Source organism: Arvicola amphibius, chromosome 1 (genome assembly GCF_903992535.2).
Source record: "Arvicola amphibius chromosome 1, mArvAmp1.2, whole genome shotgun sequence".
Lineage (NCBI taxonomy): Eukaryota > Metazoa > Chordata > Mammalia > Rodentia > Cricetidae > Arvicola > Arvicola amphibius.
Window position 1 is genome coordinate 196201549 of NC_052047.1, and position 17664 is coordinate 196219212.

A 17664-nucleotide genomic window follows, 5' to 3' on the forward strand; every position below is an offset into this window, starting at 1 on the left:
TTGTTTGCTTTTAGAAACAACACGCAACTCAGACTGCTGCTGCATGGAGTTACAGAAACAGGTAGGTACAGTCCTCTTCCGGGGAACCATACCTTAACATGTAAGAAAGTAAATTAACTGTTTCCTTTTCATTTGTAGATTCAGAAACATGAACAGATTCTTCTCTTCCTCTTAAACAATCCAACCAACCAAAATAAATTTATAGAGATGAAAAAGCTGTTGAAAAGCTAAGTAAGTTTCATGTTTCTGCCCCTTCTATGGTTGCCCACAGAATGCCTGCAACTGTGCTGCCCAGATAGAGCTGGGCACTTCATGAGGCTGTGTGTATTTGGGGACACCCTGCCCTAGCCTGCTTTGGTGTTCCCTGCTCTGATGACTTTCCTCAACACTCCTCGCGGAGTCCTACCTGATTCATGGCCGCCCACATATGGAAGCCTTTTCTTCCTGGGTGACTTCGAAAGTGCTCACATTATTAGTAAAGATAGCTGTGGGTTGAAGCTTAGACTCAGACTGTGTCCAGACTAGAAATCACCTCAGGCCTCCCTTGGACTCTGCAGCAGTAAGGTAGCTCTGAGCTTGGGATGAGGATGAAGAAGAATGGGAAGCGGTGCACTCTTCAGCGTGGGTCCAAGGGCGCAGGCTGTGCTGACTGTGCTGCTTGGGGAATGAGTTCCGGCCCTTCCAGTACCCCTCCCCACATGCACACCTTTTCCTCTGTCTGGATCCCCTGTTGTAACAGGGCCACCAGGAAGTACTCTACAGCCAGCAGCCAATTGGAATTTGTGGTTTAAAAAAAAAAAAAAGCTGCCCTTCTTACTTACCCTGGCCACAGAGCCATTGCAGTGGCTCTCTGAGGTTCACTGAGGGTGATTCTTCTGGAGTGGCAGTGCTGGTGTGACTTGGATTGGTCCCACTTTGTTGTATTTATTTTTAAGACTGGGATGTGCCTTATTTATATATATCACAGGTAAGTCAGTCCTCGCTCACAGTACCCTTACAGAAAGCAGGAGTACAGAAAACAGGCCAGGCAGTGCATGCTGTCATAGTTGAACACTGGGGAGATGGAGACAGGCAATGACTGTGGCTCTGTGGCTGCCAGCCTCACCTACTTGGTCAGGTAGACAAGAGCCTGAAGATGGACACAGGAGGCTGTGCACTGAACTCGGTAGCTATGTGCACAAATACACAGACCCTACCCCTACAAGTACCCCAGCTTCCTTCCCACACACACAGTAGAAGAGGAAGCATAGGCTCATGACATGTACTGCAAACTGCATCTTAAAGGTGAGGGGCTGTCTCTAGTTACTGTATGTGTGCGGGGCTGCAGCATCCTTCTAGGTTGGTCCAGATCCACAGCATGGAGTTAGGAAGGAACAAAGGTGCTCACACATTTTCTTTTCGTTTTAATGGAAAATACAATTGACTATTTATTCTCACCCTAATTGATCTTCCTCCAGATAGAGATGTTTAAATTTTGAGATTTTAATAACTTCTGGATTTTCTTTTTTTAATAATTATGAGTCGGGTCTGCCTATAATGCCAGCCTTGGGATTTGAGACAAGGTGTTTGTGAATGTTAGGACAACTTGGTCTAATAAGACTCTGTCTACAAAGTAGTATTATACAATTACATGAAAAGGTGTTACTCAATTATAAATTTCCTAAGTGGGAGTGCTGATGTGTTTTAAAGGGATAAGTAACAAAATTTGTTTTTATATTCAGAGAGAGCTCCAGTAGCTGCATTTTATGTTTGTGAAGGAGAGTGTAATTATCTCTGATTAATGCCAGTATCAATAAAAATTAAACACTATTGTGTTTAATGTTTTATCTGACAGGTATAATCTAGATTTATGTAATTTCAGTTAAGATGTTTGGTTATTTCATACTTAAAACTTAAGAACCACAGTGCTTTTATGTAAACCATAATGATGGTTGATTTTTCTTTCAGACACAGCATCTCTGGGAAACCAACACTGAGGAGGAAGAAAAAGAAGCTAGACTTGAGAAAGAATGGCTTCCGTTTTGTTTACTGGAAGTGTTTCTTCCTCTTTTTCTTTAGTGACCTTTGCTCTCTTCCACCTCTACTTGCTTAACTTTGTTCTTTTGTGTTGGTGCCCCCCCCCCCCCCCCGAAGTTCTTTCCACAAAATACATGAATCTTAGATGGGAGATTCATATAATAGCCAGGCGTGATGGTGCATACCTGTAATCCCAGCTGTGAGGGCAGTGAGGCAAGAAGACCTTAAGTTCAAGACCAGCATGGACCACAGTTTGATGCTTTCTCAAGTTGAAGACTAGGAATGAAACCCTCTACTGGGTTCATGTGTTCTCTCCACTGAGTGTGAGTGCACACAGGCACTGGAGCCTCGCGTGTACTAGGCCAGCACTCCACCTATGAGCAACCCTCCCAGCTCCAGCATCTCTTGCTACAAAAGTGTTGAAGAAAATCAGTCAGCCTTAGCACTGGCTGGGTCTAGTTGATGGGTGATGGGTGGGCCTCGGCACTGTCTACACATTCAGACGTCCACTAGTGAGACCTCTGTCACCTCTGCCTCTTCCCCTAATAAATGCTGTTTTGTTCCTGCTTCTGAGTTGTGTGCTCCAATCTGTGGCTTGTTCCAAAGATGTGCTGCTTGTCTTGGACCATGGAGTGTCTCCAAGAGCGCCAGCCCCTGCTCTAGGAGACTTGCTCCCCTCCACATGCCCATCTGCGAGTTTCTGGCTAGTTTGTAGCCATTTGGACTTATGCTCCAGAAATAATTTACTATTTTTTTCTCTTCCCCCCCCCCCCCCCCCCGAGACACAAATTCAGTTATCAATTTAAAGACCAAGAGCATGGCCAGGCTTTGGTGGCACAAGCAGGAGTTCAATGCCAGCCTGGTCAACAAAGTTACAGGACAGCTATGGCTACATAGAGAAACAGTGTCTCAAAAAAACAAAGCAAAAAACTCTTGACCTTTGCACTGAACAGTAGCAAATGGGTACATTTAGAACGGTAGGTCAGTAGTGGCCCAAACCACAGCCGTTCAAACAGGTGTGGCCAATCACATCAGCTGAACGAGTCTGGTAAAAGGAAATGGCAGTTTTTTCAGTGGCCTACAGTGGCTTTTCAATTTACTTTCTCTTGTTTTCTACTTTTTAATTTTTCCAATGAGCACACTGTAATTTTGATGTATGAAAATGAGTTTGTGCTCAGAGTTCCTGCCAGAAGGAATTAAATACCAGGCACCTAAGTTAAAAGGAGAGTGCTGGACAGTCTGATAATGCTCAACTGCAATAACAGGTTGGCAAAAGACAGAAGCCACGACGACAAATAGAACCGATGCCAACCAAAGCCAATAGGGGTAGCCAGCGCACACTGTGAGCAGCGGCCCATTCGGAAGTGTTCCCAGTGCTGCAGTCACAAGTTACCCATAGAGCTAGGGGCGAGGCCGGTCGCGTTTACCGAGAGCAGCAGAACAGAGGTTACACCACTTGCCCCGGATCCTCACGGGTTGCTCTGGAGCCGCCAGCCCCACCTCAGCAGGGAGAAACCAACAGGTGTCCCACGTGGCTTCGAGTCGCTGCGCCCCCTGGCCGGAGCCAAGCCTGCGCCGCAGGCAGAGCAGCTGTGCGCTTCGCGGGTGGGAGCCCCACGCCTCCCAAAGGGCGGGGCGGGGCGGATGGGTGCACCCCTGCGAGCCAGCCGAGCCCCATCCCTGCGCCTGCCGCCCCTACCTGCTGCGCGGAGCCCAGCGCAACCGGCTTTGTTCGCTTTGTCTGCGCGCACCTGAGCGGCCTGCCGAGAAGGTCACCATCCCGGGAGCGCGCCCGCCCCGCGCCGCACCAGGTAAGGGGTGCTGGCTCGGGGGCTGTGGGTGGAAAAACCCGAGCTGCCTAGCGCCGTCGGCGGCCGTGGAGTGGGCTGTAGTTTTGAATAAAAAACTCTGGGAACGTGTGTCTCACTCCCCATTATAAGCACACAGGTGCTACATTTCCTCGCGGTTTTCTAAACCAGGCAGCCTCGTTCTCCCAAAGAAGCCGCTGCCCTGAGAGCTAGGGAAGGTCAAAGGTTGTGCTTTTCGCAGAATGAGGGAGACTTGTCCACTTTCCAGTTCCCGGCATCAAACATCACCTGGCTCAGCTGTCTTCTGACCTGGACCAGGCCCTTGGTGGCCTACTAAGACAAAGTGGGAGGGTTTCAGCACATTGAAAACCTGCGATTTCAAAATCTGGGCACCAGATGGAAGAAAAGGGACGATGGCACCTCCCTCCTTTTGCTTATAGCACTGCCCCTTCTGCCTAAACTGGCGGGGGGGGGGGGGGGGACTTCGTATAGCACTGCCCCTTCTGCCTAAACTGGCGGGGGGGGGGGGGGACTTCGCACTAAGGAGAGTGAATAATTATAAGTGGTATGATTTCACACTATAAACTCCCTTGATTAAATAAACCTGAGACCGCTCTGTATGCTTATAGATTCTGTCCTAAAATCTCAAGGTCTGTTTTGCTCAGAAATGTCCTTATTGAGAGGAAAAAAAAAAAAAAAAACAGACAGATCAAAGGGGAGTCAGAATGGTACCTCTGCAGTTGGGCAGCCTGACTCAACCATCTTGTCCCTTGTCACGCAACTCCCCAGGCCCTGCTCTTTGTAGACATCAGCTCAAATCTGCCTTCTGGGGATGTAGAATTCCCCAGACTTAATTCTCAGGCACACCCAAGGGACATGGAGGGATTCCTTTCTCCATCATCCCCGTGTGCCCGAAAATCAGTCAAGGAAGTATTTCTCATCAAATCTGGTTTGGGTCTCACAGCCAGGCTTTCCTGCCTCCAGCAGGCTGTAGAACAAGCCAACCAGAGGTCTGTGTTTCTATGGTTGAACGGATGGAAAAGCTTAATGGCTAGTTTCACAGTTTTTAAGCTCACAGCAAGACTGCACAGAGGCACAAAGACTTTGCATATACTTCCTGTCCCACCCACCAGCCACCAGCCTGCCCTGCTACCATCTCCACTACAGTGGGAGCCTCCAAACGCCCTAGCTCAGGACCTCACTTGCTGTAGCCCATTCTATATATTTGGACAAATGTTTTCTATGGCCCTAAAAACCCCTCCCTTAGCCCCATGGCAATGATTGATCTTTCTAGCTTTGTGGTTTATCCTTTCTCAGATGTCACATGGTTGAATCATGTTAAACAGCCTTTCGGGTGGGCTTCTGTCACTAATACACACTGAAATTTCCACCCCTGGCTTTTTAAGGAACTTCATGAGAAGGCCATTGTTAGTGGGCAGTGGTGACCCTGGGGTCAGGTGATTGGTTAAAAAAAAAATGTCTTTGTTGATCATACCCTTATTGTGTGTGTCCCCTACAGTTACAAAAGCATTTTTATTGTCTAACGCCTGAAAGTCCTGGGCACAGGGCAAATACTTAATAATTTCTTTTGAGCAAATGACATTTCCCTATTGGGAGGGATAACAGCATGAACTGCTTCAGAACAGTGGGCTACAAACTTGTGCAGTATGGTTCCAAGGTAAATTTAAAAAAAAAACAAAAAACAAAAAAAAAACAAAAAACAAAAAAAAAAAACAAAAATAACCCCTCTAATCAGGAAGTGCTGTATGAACTTTTCCCGGGGAGAGATGAACAAAAGCCAGCTCACCCCAGACAGTGAAATGGTAACACACCGAAGTCTGATTCCCCCAAGTCCAACTCGGCAGACCAGTGCGTTTATCAGACTTGCTTACAGAATGAAAAGTCTTGCCTCAGCAGCTTCCCTGTGTTGAGAGTCACCCTTCAGTAAACTTTCACACTGTCATACCTTCGCACACCACACACAGCCCTCAGGGAGAGCAGGAGGGACAGGCTGAGAGCCCAGGTGAAGGTGTCATCACCCCGTGACCCTCCTGTAATGAGCACCAACAGGCTCCATTTTGAGGGTATGTTGTAGGAAGTCACAGCTCCTCTGATGAAGAAATGTGTGAAAGTCGTTCTGCAACACGACTGTGATAGAACTGCTAATCAAAAGCGTTTTTCCCCAGTAAGACTTTGCGAATGTCCATTGTGTAATCTGCACAAGGCCAGGCTTTTTGCCGTCTGGGCCCCTGGTGCCCTGCTCCTTAGAAGAGCTGAGTTCAGCATGTCTGCCTTTTGCTGTCTGGGTACCCTAGACCCTGCTCCTAGAACAACTGGATACATTTGAAGTCTCTGCCTCAGTTTGCCCTTTCATCTTCTGTTCTGCCTGGAAGTAGCCTTTCCACCTCCAATGGTGCATCCCCTGACTAAGTTACAGTTGCCACCACCAGGCCATTGTTCTTCGGTGTTAATAATTGCTGCTCTGTAGCAGGGCCCCTCTGATCTGTAATTAGGAAGGGTAGCCTTCCCCCAAGGGGGCCTTTGAACTGGGGTCCTGTGGCATCCTGCCAACCTTCCCAAAGGAGTGGATAGTATCACCTCCTTTGTAGCGAGAAGAAAGCTGAGAAGCTGAAGTGAAAGAATTTACCAGATGGTTCATGCTCAGCTCTCTCTTGTTGGCTTACTAAGGATCATTTTGGCCCACCTAGACATTACACCTGTAATGACATGGCCGCTAGGACCTGGGGGACTGGACTCTAGGTGTGCAGTTTGCTAGCTCTCTGACCGTAGGGCCTACCTTCTCGGTGAAAATGGATGTGCTAACATGAACCCTACAGGGCTGAGTGTTGTTGAACGAAATTGGTGACTTGCATGTCAGGGTCTCAACGCCATCAGGTAGTTCATTTTCTAACAAACTTCCTCTTAAAAAGTTTTTCTCATGTTGTCTCACTGTTACAAGAGCAAGGTCCTAACCATTCCACAGAGGGAAGCCTGAGGCGAGGCTGGTGCTTTCTGAGCCCCACCAGCCGGAAGCAGAGCTTGGCTGGAGCCCAGTCTCAGGACTGTGCATAAGTTATCCCCTCCTCCACATTCCCCTGGGTTTACACCTCTCCAGAACACGAGTCCTGAACAATGTAGAGCAGTCTCAAGCTGTTTTATGTGGAGAGAATGGGAGCCTCTGCAGTATGGTCTGTCTTTCAGTGACATCACAGCGACCATCTATTGTTCATCCCGTCGTGCCAGTTTCTTCTGTGAGACTCCCTGTTGTATGATGTTCTATTCTTTTGGCTTTTGAGACTCTTTTGAAAGGCCCTTCACCCAGCTCCCAAATTGCACACAGAGGTTTGTTCTTAGTTATGAATGCCCGACCTTAGCTTGTCTTGTTTCTGCCAACTTTTCTTACATTATCCTGACTTCCTTTTCCCTCTTAACTTTCTTACTTCTGTATATTTTTCTTTACTTCTTTCTCCTTGACTCAGTGACTGGCCCCTGAGGTCCTCCTCTTCTTTCTTCCCTGTCTGTCAGCCCCGCCCATCCTTGCTCCTGCCTTGGCCGTTTACCTCTTTATTAGGACCATCAGGTGTTTTAGGCAGAGTAACACAGCTTCACAGAGTCAAAGAAATACAGTGTAAACAAAAGTCACACACCTGAGAATAATCCCCCAACAACTCCCGGCTTCTGATGGTCTGCTGGCTCTCTTTAGGGAGGGCACGACCCCTCCTAGGAGCCTTGGAATGGTTTCCTTAGCTGGGCATGGTGATGCATGTCTGAGGTCCCAGCTGTTCGGGAGACTGAGGCAAGAGGACTGTTTGAGTTTAGCAGTTCCTGCCAAGCTTAAGCAACATAGCAATACCCTGTCTAAAAGAGACAGAGAGGGGAGGCAAGAAAGGTGCTCTGGCGTATCATACTAGGAAAAAAAGTTGTCCTCTTGTCTTAGGTCTCTGGGTCTGAGCAAGATATTTGATGTGAAAGACAAGGAATGTGATTGCCGTAGCAGAAGACAGCAAGGGCTTCCTGGGTGCACAGGCGCCTTCCTCCGATTTCAGTCTTCCGTTCAGACATTGGCTGTCACAAAGAACTCAGGTTTCCATCCTGCAGATTGGGGAAGGCTTACAAGGGACACTTTGATATTTGTGGAAGAAGTTTTATTTTCTAATGAGGTGGAAGTGATCTCCCTTTTCCTGCACTCTTCCTATCTGATGATGGACGAAGATGGGCACCGTTCTGCAAAGCTGCCCACGGTGCCAGCCTTGCTTTGGCTTATGTTCCCGGCTGTGTCTGAGAAATGCAGTTCTTAGACCTCGCTCGCCTGGCACAGGTGCTGCAAAGGTGTAGCGATCAGAGGGGATGATCCAGGGACAGCCTCTGATTCTGTCTGCGAGCTGCCTGAAAGCCCGGAATAACATGTGCAGTGAGCAGAGGTAATGGAAAAGAAGGGAGGAGACAGTGAGCAAGGCTTTGTCATGGAAGGGGCTTGACGAACTGCTCCTGCCTCTGGCTTGCAGACGGTCAGCCGGCATGCGCAAGGCCCTGGAAGTCTCACCACGTACTCCAGTATAGGGTCGAAGGCAGGTACTAGCTATTAATCACTGCCAAAGGACTGGATTCAGGGTGTCAAATGTGTAAATATGTGAGTGTCTTCCTGTTCACCCCATAGTTCACAGCCTTTTACTGGATCCCAGCCTTCTGCCACAGTGCCCCTGATGGGCCTCCTGCCCAATGTCTCCCCCTTGCTCATCATTCTCCCAGAGTCCTCCCCAGAATCCCAAAGTTGATGGATTGAGCAGCTCCCCGGGAGGCTAGAATGGACTGTGATCCAGTGGCTAGCCCTGCAGTGCAGATCTGTGCTGAGGGTGATACAATGGGGATGATGTAATGGCCTGGCTAGGGGGGTAGAGAAGACCTGGATGTGGAGCCTGGTGGCAGCCTGTCATGGATGCTTCCTGAGCAATAGCAGTTGTTGATTTTTCCTGCAGAATTCATCCTTATTTAAAAACTTCTCTAGGCTATACATGACATACATGGCATGTTTATGGACATGTATATGTCTATACACGACATACACCTGCAGTCACAGCTACTCAGGAGGCTGAGGCGCAGATGAGCCCAAGAGTTCAAGGGCAGCCAGGGCAGTACAGATCGATCCTATTCATGGTTTTCTTGACATAGAGCAGTGGTTTGATTACTGAGTTAATATTGTAAGAATGTTTTGATATGTAATGAGACTAGAACGAGCCAAAAGTTTGTCATGATTGGGTGGGAGGAGTATGGTTGCTAATGACACTCTGCAGATGCCAACTAGCAGTTTACAGTCTGTGGCAATAATCCTCTTAGCATAACAAAACTTGTGATTTTACGAACGCTGCGATGTCCTGAAAGGTCCCTGCCAGCCCTCCCTCTGCAGATGGCATTAAGGTACTTTGTTACCCGAGCCTGTGACTTTTCTTCTGTGTACCAGACAGTACAGGTTCCAGGTCTTCTCCAGAGACCGTGACACCATCTCACAGCACAGGACAATTTTGGGGTGATCTGTGTGATAATAGGGAGCAGGTGAGAGAAATGCCATGTGACCAGTGTTTGTGGGGAGCTATTTTCCATACACTTCCCATTTGCAGAATGCCAACATAAATTTCGTTTTAATGAGCAGAAAGGTAGGATGCTGACAACACCCAGCTGGGCAAGCAGGGGCACATTAATACATTAATAGACAAGATGAATTGCTTAGGTTAGTCCTGTGGTGTGAATGAGAGGCCCATGTTTCCTGGTGCCCAACTAAGCAGGGCAAGCTGGGAACGTGATTGTGGAAACATCACGCATGGACTTGAGCCCCTGACTTCTGCACATGCCATGGGTCAGAACATGCAAACCCAGACAGCCACCCACACTGAAGCCAAGGAATGGGACAGCATAGTGAAGTTTCCCCTGAGTCCTACGCTGTCTCTCATCCCACTCCTCCCTTCACCTGCCTCATTTCCCCATTGGCAGGTGGGGGCCTGTCCCACATCCAGTGTAGGCATAAGGGAAAATACGCAATCAGAGAAAGGAAAGTCCCATGTCTGCCTTGCTGGCAGACCCAGGATCTGGAATCATATGAGCCCTTCCCAGTGGGCCAACGGCCTCCCCAGCCAACTTTCTCCCTTGATGTACCTGGGACTCTCCTGATGCTTTTGTACTGGTGACACTAAGTGTGCAGGGTGTTTGTCAACATGACACTGTCATCTGGGAAGAGGGATCCTCCATTGAGAAAGTGTCTCCATCAGGCTGGCCCATGGGCAAGTACCTGAGAGCATTTTCTTGATTAATGATTGACGTAGGAGGACCCAGCCCACTGTGGGTGGTGCTGTCCCTAGGCGGGTGGTCCTTCCTGTATTTTATAAAGAAGAAAGCTGAGCAAAGCAGGAAGCCTCCTGGTCTCTGCATCAGTTCCTGCCCCCAGATTTCTGCAGGCTTCCCCCAGTAATGGGAGCCGCATAAACCCTTTCCTCTCCAAGGTGCTCTTGGTCGTGGTGTTTGATCACAGCAGGAGAAAGCAAACGAGGACAGGCACTGTTCTCAGCACAGAATCTCAGTAACTGGAGAGGGGTGTCCTGACTTGCTAGAGGGTTCAGAAAATGAGGGTGCTTAGCTCCAGTCTTCGCCTTGCTTGCTTCTGGGAAACCAGAGGAGGGAGCTGCTTTAAATGAGAGTACATGGCCTGTTGGGGCCTTGCATGGCAGACAGAGGTCGGGGACTCTTTGGACAGAAAATCTCTCCTAAAGCTGTGGAGACCTTGGGATTTGAGGCAGGAGTAATATCTGGAAATATGTCAGATGGCCGTTTAAGGTTAGAGTGTTTGGGGAAAAACCTTCACGGTTTGGGGGGACTTGGCTTCTCCAGGCTGTGGTCATCATGCCGAGGCCTCCAGGGTCCTGATCCTGGATATGTCTGTAGAGGTGTGCTGGGGCCGAGGCCTCCAGGGTCCTGATCCTGGATACATCTGTAGAGGCGTGCTGGGGCAGAGGCTAGGATCCTGTTCTGGGGTACATGTATAGAGGTGTGCTGTGGCCCCTCACAGAACCCAGTGCTGATGTCTGCTTTCTTTTCCTGGCCCTTTAGCTTTGACAACATGCCTTCGTTTCTGTGTCTGCCAGCTGTCTGCATTCTCCTCTTCTACACAGGTAAGCTGTTTTTTTAGTGGGCTGTAAATTTTGAGTTGTTTTGTTTCTAATCCCACTGACTGATTTCATTTTTGAAAAAGATATTTGTGTACATGGAGAGGATGAGGGGTCTGCTTGCCTGTGCATGCGAATGCCAAAGCCAGCAGCTGATGCCTCGTGTCTTCTGTCACAGTCCACGTCAGTTTTTGAGGTCAGGTCTGCTGAGCCCACAGCTGCTCACCCTTCCAGCTGGGCGAGCTGCCCAGTGAACCCCTGGGTTGTCGTTGTCCCACGTCCACCACCAGTGCTGCAGTTACATACCTGCCGCCCTGCCCAGTTTGTGTGTGGGGGCTGGGGATTCGAACTCAGGGCTCACGCTGGCACAGCAAGCCCCTCACCAATGAGTCATCTCCCAGCCCTGACTTTAGCTTTTACAGTTTCCTGAATCTACATCTCCACCACATGGCAGCCTCCCTGGCCTAGACCCCATCGTCTTCTGCTTGATCTTCTCCAGTTGCCTCCCGCTGGGCCCACCTGGCCCCTCCACACCATTCTCCACACGGCAGCCTTTCCAGTGTACAAATCTGATCACATCTGGCCATACCTAAAGCTTCTGTGAGTCCTCTGTGGCCAGTCTCCTCCTCCTGCATAGCATCCTTATTATCTCCTCTTCACAGAGGTTCTGATTCCTGGTGACCACTCTGCCCAGATCACATCTCCAACCATCCTACCACTGTTGCCTGAGTAAACGCCTACCCATCCCCAGCACAGCTCCTCTGGGCTCCCAGATTATGTCTGTTCCCTATTCAGCCGCCTAGGGCTCATGCCCTGTAGCACCCAACACAGAGCTTAATTCTGTGACTCTGACAGTGATGGCTTCCGCGGCGGCGAAGGACTCTGTAGACTCTCTCCTCATCACTGTGTTGTCTCTGTGTCTCAGAGTCCCCTTCCTTAGCCTCCTACACTGCCCCTGAGCTCCATCCCCTCTGAAGATGAGCTGAGATAGTGGGGAGGACGCTGTGTGTCCATAAATGATCACCCCAGAAATAGGAACAAGCACACTGATGGCTCAGTTGTGGAAGCCCAGCCTGGGGTGCTCTTCTGCAAAACTGAGGTGTTGGACTGAAGCCCCGAAGACAGATCCCTGATCTTCACAGAGCAGACTTTTGATGTCTGCGGAGTCAACTTTAGTCACCTCCTGCTTATTCCCTGAGAATAGGAAGGCTAAAGATAGAAGTCACCCAGCCTGCTCCATCCCATCTCCAAGCCAGGGAGGTATACCGTCTCATTTGCTGTCTTCATGGCCTAGGGGCTAGTGTATACTGAGCCATCTTGAGGAGAAAATCCCTGGTCTTGGTCAGCTTCCCCAGCCTGAGTTCTTCTCCATCTTCTGAAACCCTGTCCCACCCGTTTGCACACTGCTTCTGTCTAGCACTGTGTACAAATGAGGCCCTGGGATCCAAGGTGACACAGATATTGGTGGAACTGACATCCTGGTCTCCTGACTCCTGAGCTGGGTCACTGTGGGTCCTCTCAGGGACAGGACTGTGGAGGAGCTCTCTGTCAAGCCTGGACTCTGTGAGTGAGTGGTTACATCCATGACTGTTCGTGTTATCTGTGCATTAGCATCATCCACCCACTGCGAGAGTAAGTTCTGGAACCTTGGCAGGCAATCTTCAGAAGAGACTGCTGATGCCATTAGGAGCAACTAAAACAAGTCGTCCTGGTCCTATTCTGTAGCATCACAAAGTGGCTTGCAGAAAGCACCGAGAGTGTCCCTCAGACTGAAGGCAGGCTCACCTGAATCCTGGTGCTTGCTCTGACTCTTCAGCTTGTGGTGCCTGTCCCAGACCCAGTACCCTATAGCTTGGGACAGTGGAGCTCAGTGCTGGGGCAGCAGAGTGGTGGGAGGCAGGAGTGTCTGCTGAAACAGAGACCAGAGCAGTGTTCACCAGAGCCTAGTGCTGGGAGAGGAGGCAGGAAGGTAGAGAGGCCCAGCCTGGCAGGCTGACCAGGAACACCCGTGTTGGTGTCCTTTCCAAGTGCAGCATGTTCCTGAAGTGTCTGTGATCGGTTTCCCGGCAGTCGCAAACCCTGCGGCTCCAGGCTGCTGTACCCCACTGGCTCCCCCATGCTCGACCCCAGCAGCTCCTCACTGTCAAGGTGCTTCTTTTGCCTTTCAAGTTTGCATGCTGCAAGGCTCCGCCTCCCTGGCCTGTCCATCTGCCTGTGTGTGCGGCCCCTCCAGCAGTTCCGTTCCCTGAGTACTTCTGCAACTAGATACCCATGCTTTAAAGCCACAGAGGGGAGCTGGCCTTTCAGAAAAGCTCCCTGGGTATTCTCTCTCATTGCTTTCAGGCCAGGTCATCCTAGGACAGCCCTGAGCCCCTTTGGTGTGTTATCCCCACCTTCAATGTTTTGGGTGCTAGAAATTGTCCTCACAGCCTTGTGGCTGGCACACAAGCCTTCTACCATTTAGCTACCCCTCAGTCCCAGAGTTTTATAAATTATCCGTGACTGCTCATGATCTGTTATTTAACAGGTATGAAAAGGCACAAAAAACTTAGCAGTGAACGTGTTACCCCCAAACATTTTGGGTCTTGATCATATTAACTATATGGTAAATATATCAATATTTTTTCACACATTTCTATGTTTGTAATTTGTCTTTGGCCCTTCTCTAGCACATTGAAGAACATTGAAGGAGAGGGCCTTGCCCCATGCTTCCCTCCCACTACAACTGCTCCCCCCATTTCTTTTCAGTTCTAATACTACAGGGTCAAGGAGAGAACCATTTCTGTGATTCCTCGTTCACCTGGTCCACTTGTTCTCTAGAAAGCTTTGTATCAACTTACAGCATCGCCATTGTGGGGAAAACTCCCAATTGAATCCTTTCTCAAATATATTTAAAATTTAAATTTAGCCGTGCAAGTTTGCACACATGCGCACTCAGGCCCCTTTGGAACATCTGCCCTGGTGCCTTTCTTGTCTCTTCTATGAATTTTAAGTTTTGTGACAGCGGTCTCCCCCCCCCCACCCCCACACACACAACAGATGGAGAACTTTGCAAGAACATACCTGGGTACACAGCAGAGAGCTTTACCCAGAGGGGGCACAGTTATGGCCAAAGACTGAAATCCTCAGGATCATAGTCTGTCCATAGCCATCTGGTGTTAAAAACTTCCCCCCACAAGCTACTCAAATATAAAGAACAAAGTTACTTCACAGAGGTGGAGAGGTTTTTAAATGTTATCTGTTGTAGAATATTATTTTAAGGTGTGTTACTTTTGTTTATGCTCTGTAAAATTTGTTTAACAATGTGAAGATGTGTTCAATTAAGTAAATTCACCTGTGGTCCAGAGGCTGAGTCAGCACTAGCTGCCAGGAAGTTGTAGGGAGGAGCTAGCTGGAGAAGGGTTTATAAAGAGGAGCCAGAAACCGTGTGAGGAAGTCTTGGGAGATGCGAGGAGGTGAGTAGCAACCTTTGAATCTTGAGTTCTTTCGCAGGACAGAGATAACTTCTCTTAGTAGCTTAGTAGAAGGTTGGGTGCCAGAGGGGAACAGAATTTCCCCAGGCTGTGGCTCTTGCGGCCTGGCCACTTCTGGTAGCGGCAGAGCTGCAGTTGCTGACTAGGCTAGCCGCAGCTTAAAAGGCAGCAACCACTGAGAAAGAGGACAGCAGTTGTCCGTGTATGGAGTATCCACAATCCTTGGGCTTGCGGGTAGGAACTGAATACTAAGCCCAGGCCATCACATATGGTCGGTCATATGTGCTACCGCTGAGCCACTCCAAAACCCTGCAAGCCACACACAGCCACAGCTCTCTGGTGCTTTTTGAGAGAGGTGTTGGACTTCTCCACATCCACCTTCTGCTCTGTTTTCTGTTCATGTAGGTCACGTAATGTAGCGATAAAGACGCCTCCCATCTTACCGTGCCGTGACTGCTTCTGCTTTTTTTCTCTCCCAGTGTCCCCGTCCATCTCTCTTCAAGAGTTTTACGTGAGCAAGGAGACCATCGGGAAGATTGCAGTGGCCAGCAAGTGTAAGTGCATTTACCTGCTCCTCCAAAGACATGGCTAGTCAGACCCCTGTGCGGTGGGAAGCCACACTCCTCCCGAGAGCTTCCCCTGTAGTCCTGGCCTCTCTACTGGGGCGGCCGGTCATTTTCCCCACTCAGTCCCTTTTATCATTCCTCCCAAGTGACTTTCCGTGATTAAAATAGTAATGATTGCGAGAGGTGATGGCAAAACAACCTCTTTGTTTCTGAATTTTAAGTTAAATTTTCATGCGTTTATTGTGTATGTATGCACACTTACATGCATACATGCACAGGAGTGATGTTCAGGTGGCGGTCAGAGAACGTGTGGAGGAACTGGTTCTCCTCCTACCGTGTGGGTGCTGGGGACCGACCTTAGTCGGAAGCCTGGTGGTCGTGCCAGCCATCTTCGTTCATGAGTTTCTTAGCCCATCTCAGGGTTTTTCTGTCACCTGACTGCTATCTACCAAGCCACCCATATTTCCTGCCATATAACCAGGACTTTCCCGGAAGCCCTGCCTGGTTTCTCCTCCTTCTGCCCTCCTAGTTGCGGGGAACTGGGGTCTCATTCTCTGTTCTACTGCTTCCTGGTACTTGGTTACTGGGAAGTGACTGGACCACTCTTCCTGCTTCCCTCATGGGTCCTGTGGGAGCGGAAACAGAGATCTCAGGCTCAGTGAGAAAAGTGCTCATTCGGATCCTCAGTGCTCGCACAAAAAGCTGGGTGTGGGGCAGGGGTATAACCCTGGCACTAGGCGGAGATGGCAGGAGAACACTCCAGGCTCACTGTCAACTCCTGAACTCCAAATTCAGTGAGAGACAGAATGTAATAGAAGAGCACATGGGTCATCAGCTCTGTACTTCACAGACATGCACAGGTGTGCACACCTGCAGACACCCACATGTACACACACACACCACACACACACCACACACACACACACACCACACACACACCACACACACACCACACACACACCACACACCACACACACACCACACACCACACACACATACACCACACACACATATACCACACACACATATACCACACATACACACCACACACACACACACCACATACACACACACACCACACACACCACACACACACACCACACACACACACCACACACATACCACACACACCACACACACACACCACACACACACATAACACACACACACAACACACACACAAGGACAGACTCTTTAGGGGTAGAGTCGAGAGTCAGAGGGAAGTACTCCGAGGTAGTAGGGAATGTTCCTCCACCAGTGTGGTGATGGTGGGATTCATCAGGGCATTTGCTAAAAATGGTAATTATGTACCTTAAATGGTACAATTGTGTGGTATAGGAAATCTCAAGAACACATTCAAAGAAATAGTCAGGGAGCTAGGAGGATTAAATAAGTGGGCAAGTCAGTTCTATCTTGTGCTGGATAATTAGTGTCAACTTGACACAAGCTATAGTCACCTGGGTGGAGGATGGGGTTCAATTGAGAAAATGCCTAAGACTGGGCTGTAGAGGCTACAAGCCTGTTGGGCATTTTCTTAATGATTTGAGAGGGTCTAGTCCATTGTGGGTGGTGACACCCTTGGTCCTGAGTTGTATAAGAAAGCAGGCTGAGCAAGCCAGTAAACAGCACCCCTCCATGGCCTCTGCATCAGCTCCCATTGCCAGCTTCCCGCTCTGTTTGAGTTCCTGCCATGACTGCTTTCCATGATAAACTATGATTTGGAAGTCTAAGTCAAATAAAGCCCCCCCCCCCCCCCCCGCGTTGCTTTTGGTTGTGGTTTTTATTACAACAGGAAAATCCCCAACTAAGTCACATCTCAATCAGTTCTGAAGCAGAAGAAAGGCATGGTCACTGCTAGTGCTTGAACTCTTGGGTCCGTCAACCTCACATGTCAGAGTGCCCAGCTAAGATCATGATCCCCAAGGCTGGGACTGTGATCAACCCAGAACACTCTCCACAGCACTCAACGTAACATGGCTGCAGACATGCTCACAAGTAGGCTCTGACGTCAGCATCTTCACAACACGGAAGCTTCTAGTCTAATGTCCCTGTCTGCTCCTGTCCACAGTGATGTGGTGCTCAGCAGCGGTCGACGTCCTGTTCCTGTTAGATGGCTCTCACAGTGTCGGGAAAGGGAGCTTCGAGAGGTCCAAGCACTTTGCCATGGCTGTCTGTGATGCTCTGGACATCAGCCCCGGGAGGGTGAGTACAAGCGGGTCTTGTCTGGTGTCTGTGGTTTCAAGTGACAGAGACTCAGCTTTAGGCAAAAGAATGAATCAATTGTCTGTGGGATATAGAGGACTAAGGGGCAAATCGAAATGTGGTGGGATTGATGCTGGGATCTCAGGGATCAGCCAAGGCAGGTAAGCGACCCTTCTTCCTCAGTTTTGCTTGCTTTGGCTGGTTAGCTTCTTTCCAGCACACAGTGAGGTGGTTCTGCATTGTCCTTCCAGCTGGTCCCCCCTCAGGTGGAGGCAGAGGTGCATCTCTTTCTTTTTAGATCAGGCAGAGCTCATAGGAGGGCACCAAATGACGTAAGCCTCATGATAATTCCTCCCCCCCTCTCCCCGCGCGCCTAGTCACAGCACTGGAGAAGAAGGCCTCATGTAGGTTCGGAGCTGGAGAAGGAAGAACATGGATCTAGCTTCCA

At 49.4% G+C, this 17664-nt stretch overlaps 2 protein-coding genes across 2 annotated transcripts in view; both read left to right on the forward strand.

The window, feature by feature from the left end:
- The window catches only part of Tdrd1 (tudor domain containing 1), a 47766-nt gene extending 45710 nt beyond the window's left edge, over positions 1 to 2056 (forward strand). Inside the window, 3 exon segments of the mRNA XM_038333851.1 lie at positions 15 to 61; positions 139 to 231; positions 1948 to 2056. Of these exon segments, the coding sequence (XP_038189779.1) occupies positions 15 to 61; positions 139 to 231 (140 nt within the window). The 3' untranslated portion in view covers positions 1948 to 2056.
- An 8873-nt stretch (positions 2057 to 10929) lies between these two features.
- The window catches only part of Vwa2 (von Willebrand factor A domain containing 2), a 32338-nt gene continuing 25603 nt past the window's right edge, over positions 10930 to 17664 (forward strand). Inside the window, exons 1-3 of the mRNA XM_038315789.1 lie at positions 10930 to 10981; positions 14928 to 15002; positions 17083 to 17216. Of these exons, the coding sequence (XP_038171717.1) occupies positions 10930 to 10981; positions 14928 to 15002; positions 17083 to 17216 (261 nt within the window). The remainder of the gene's footprint in view (positions 10982 to 14927; positions 15003 to 17082; positions 17217 to 17664) is intronic.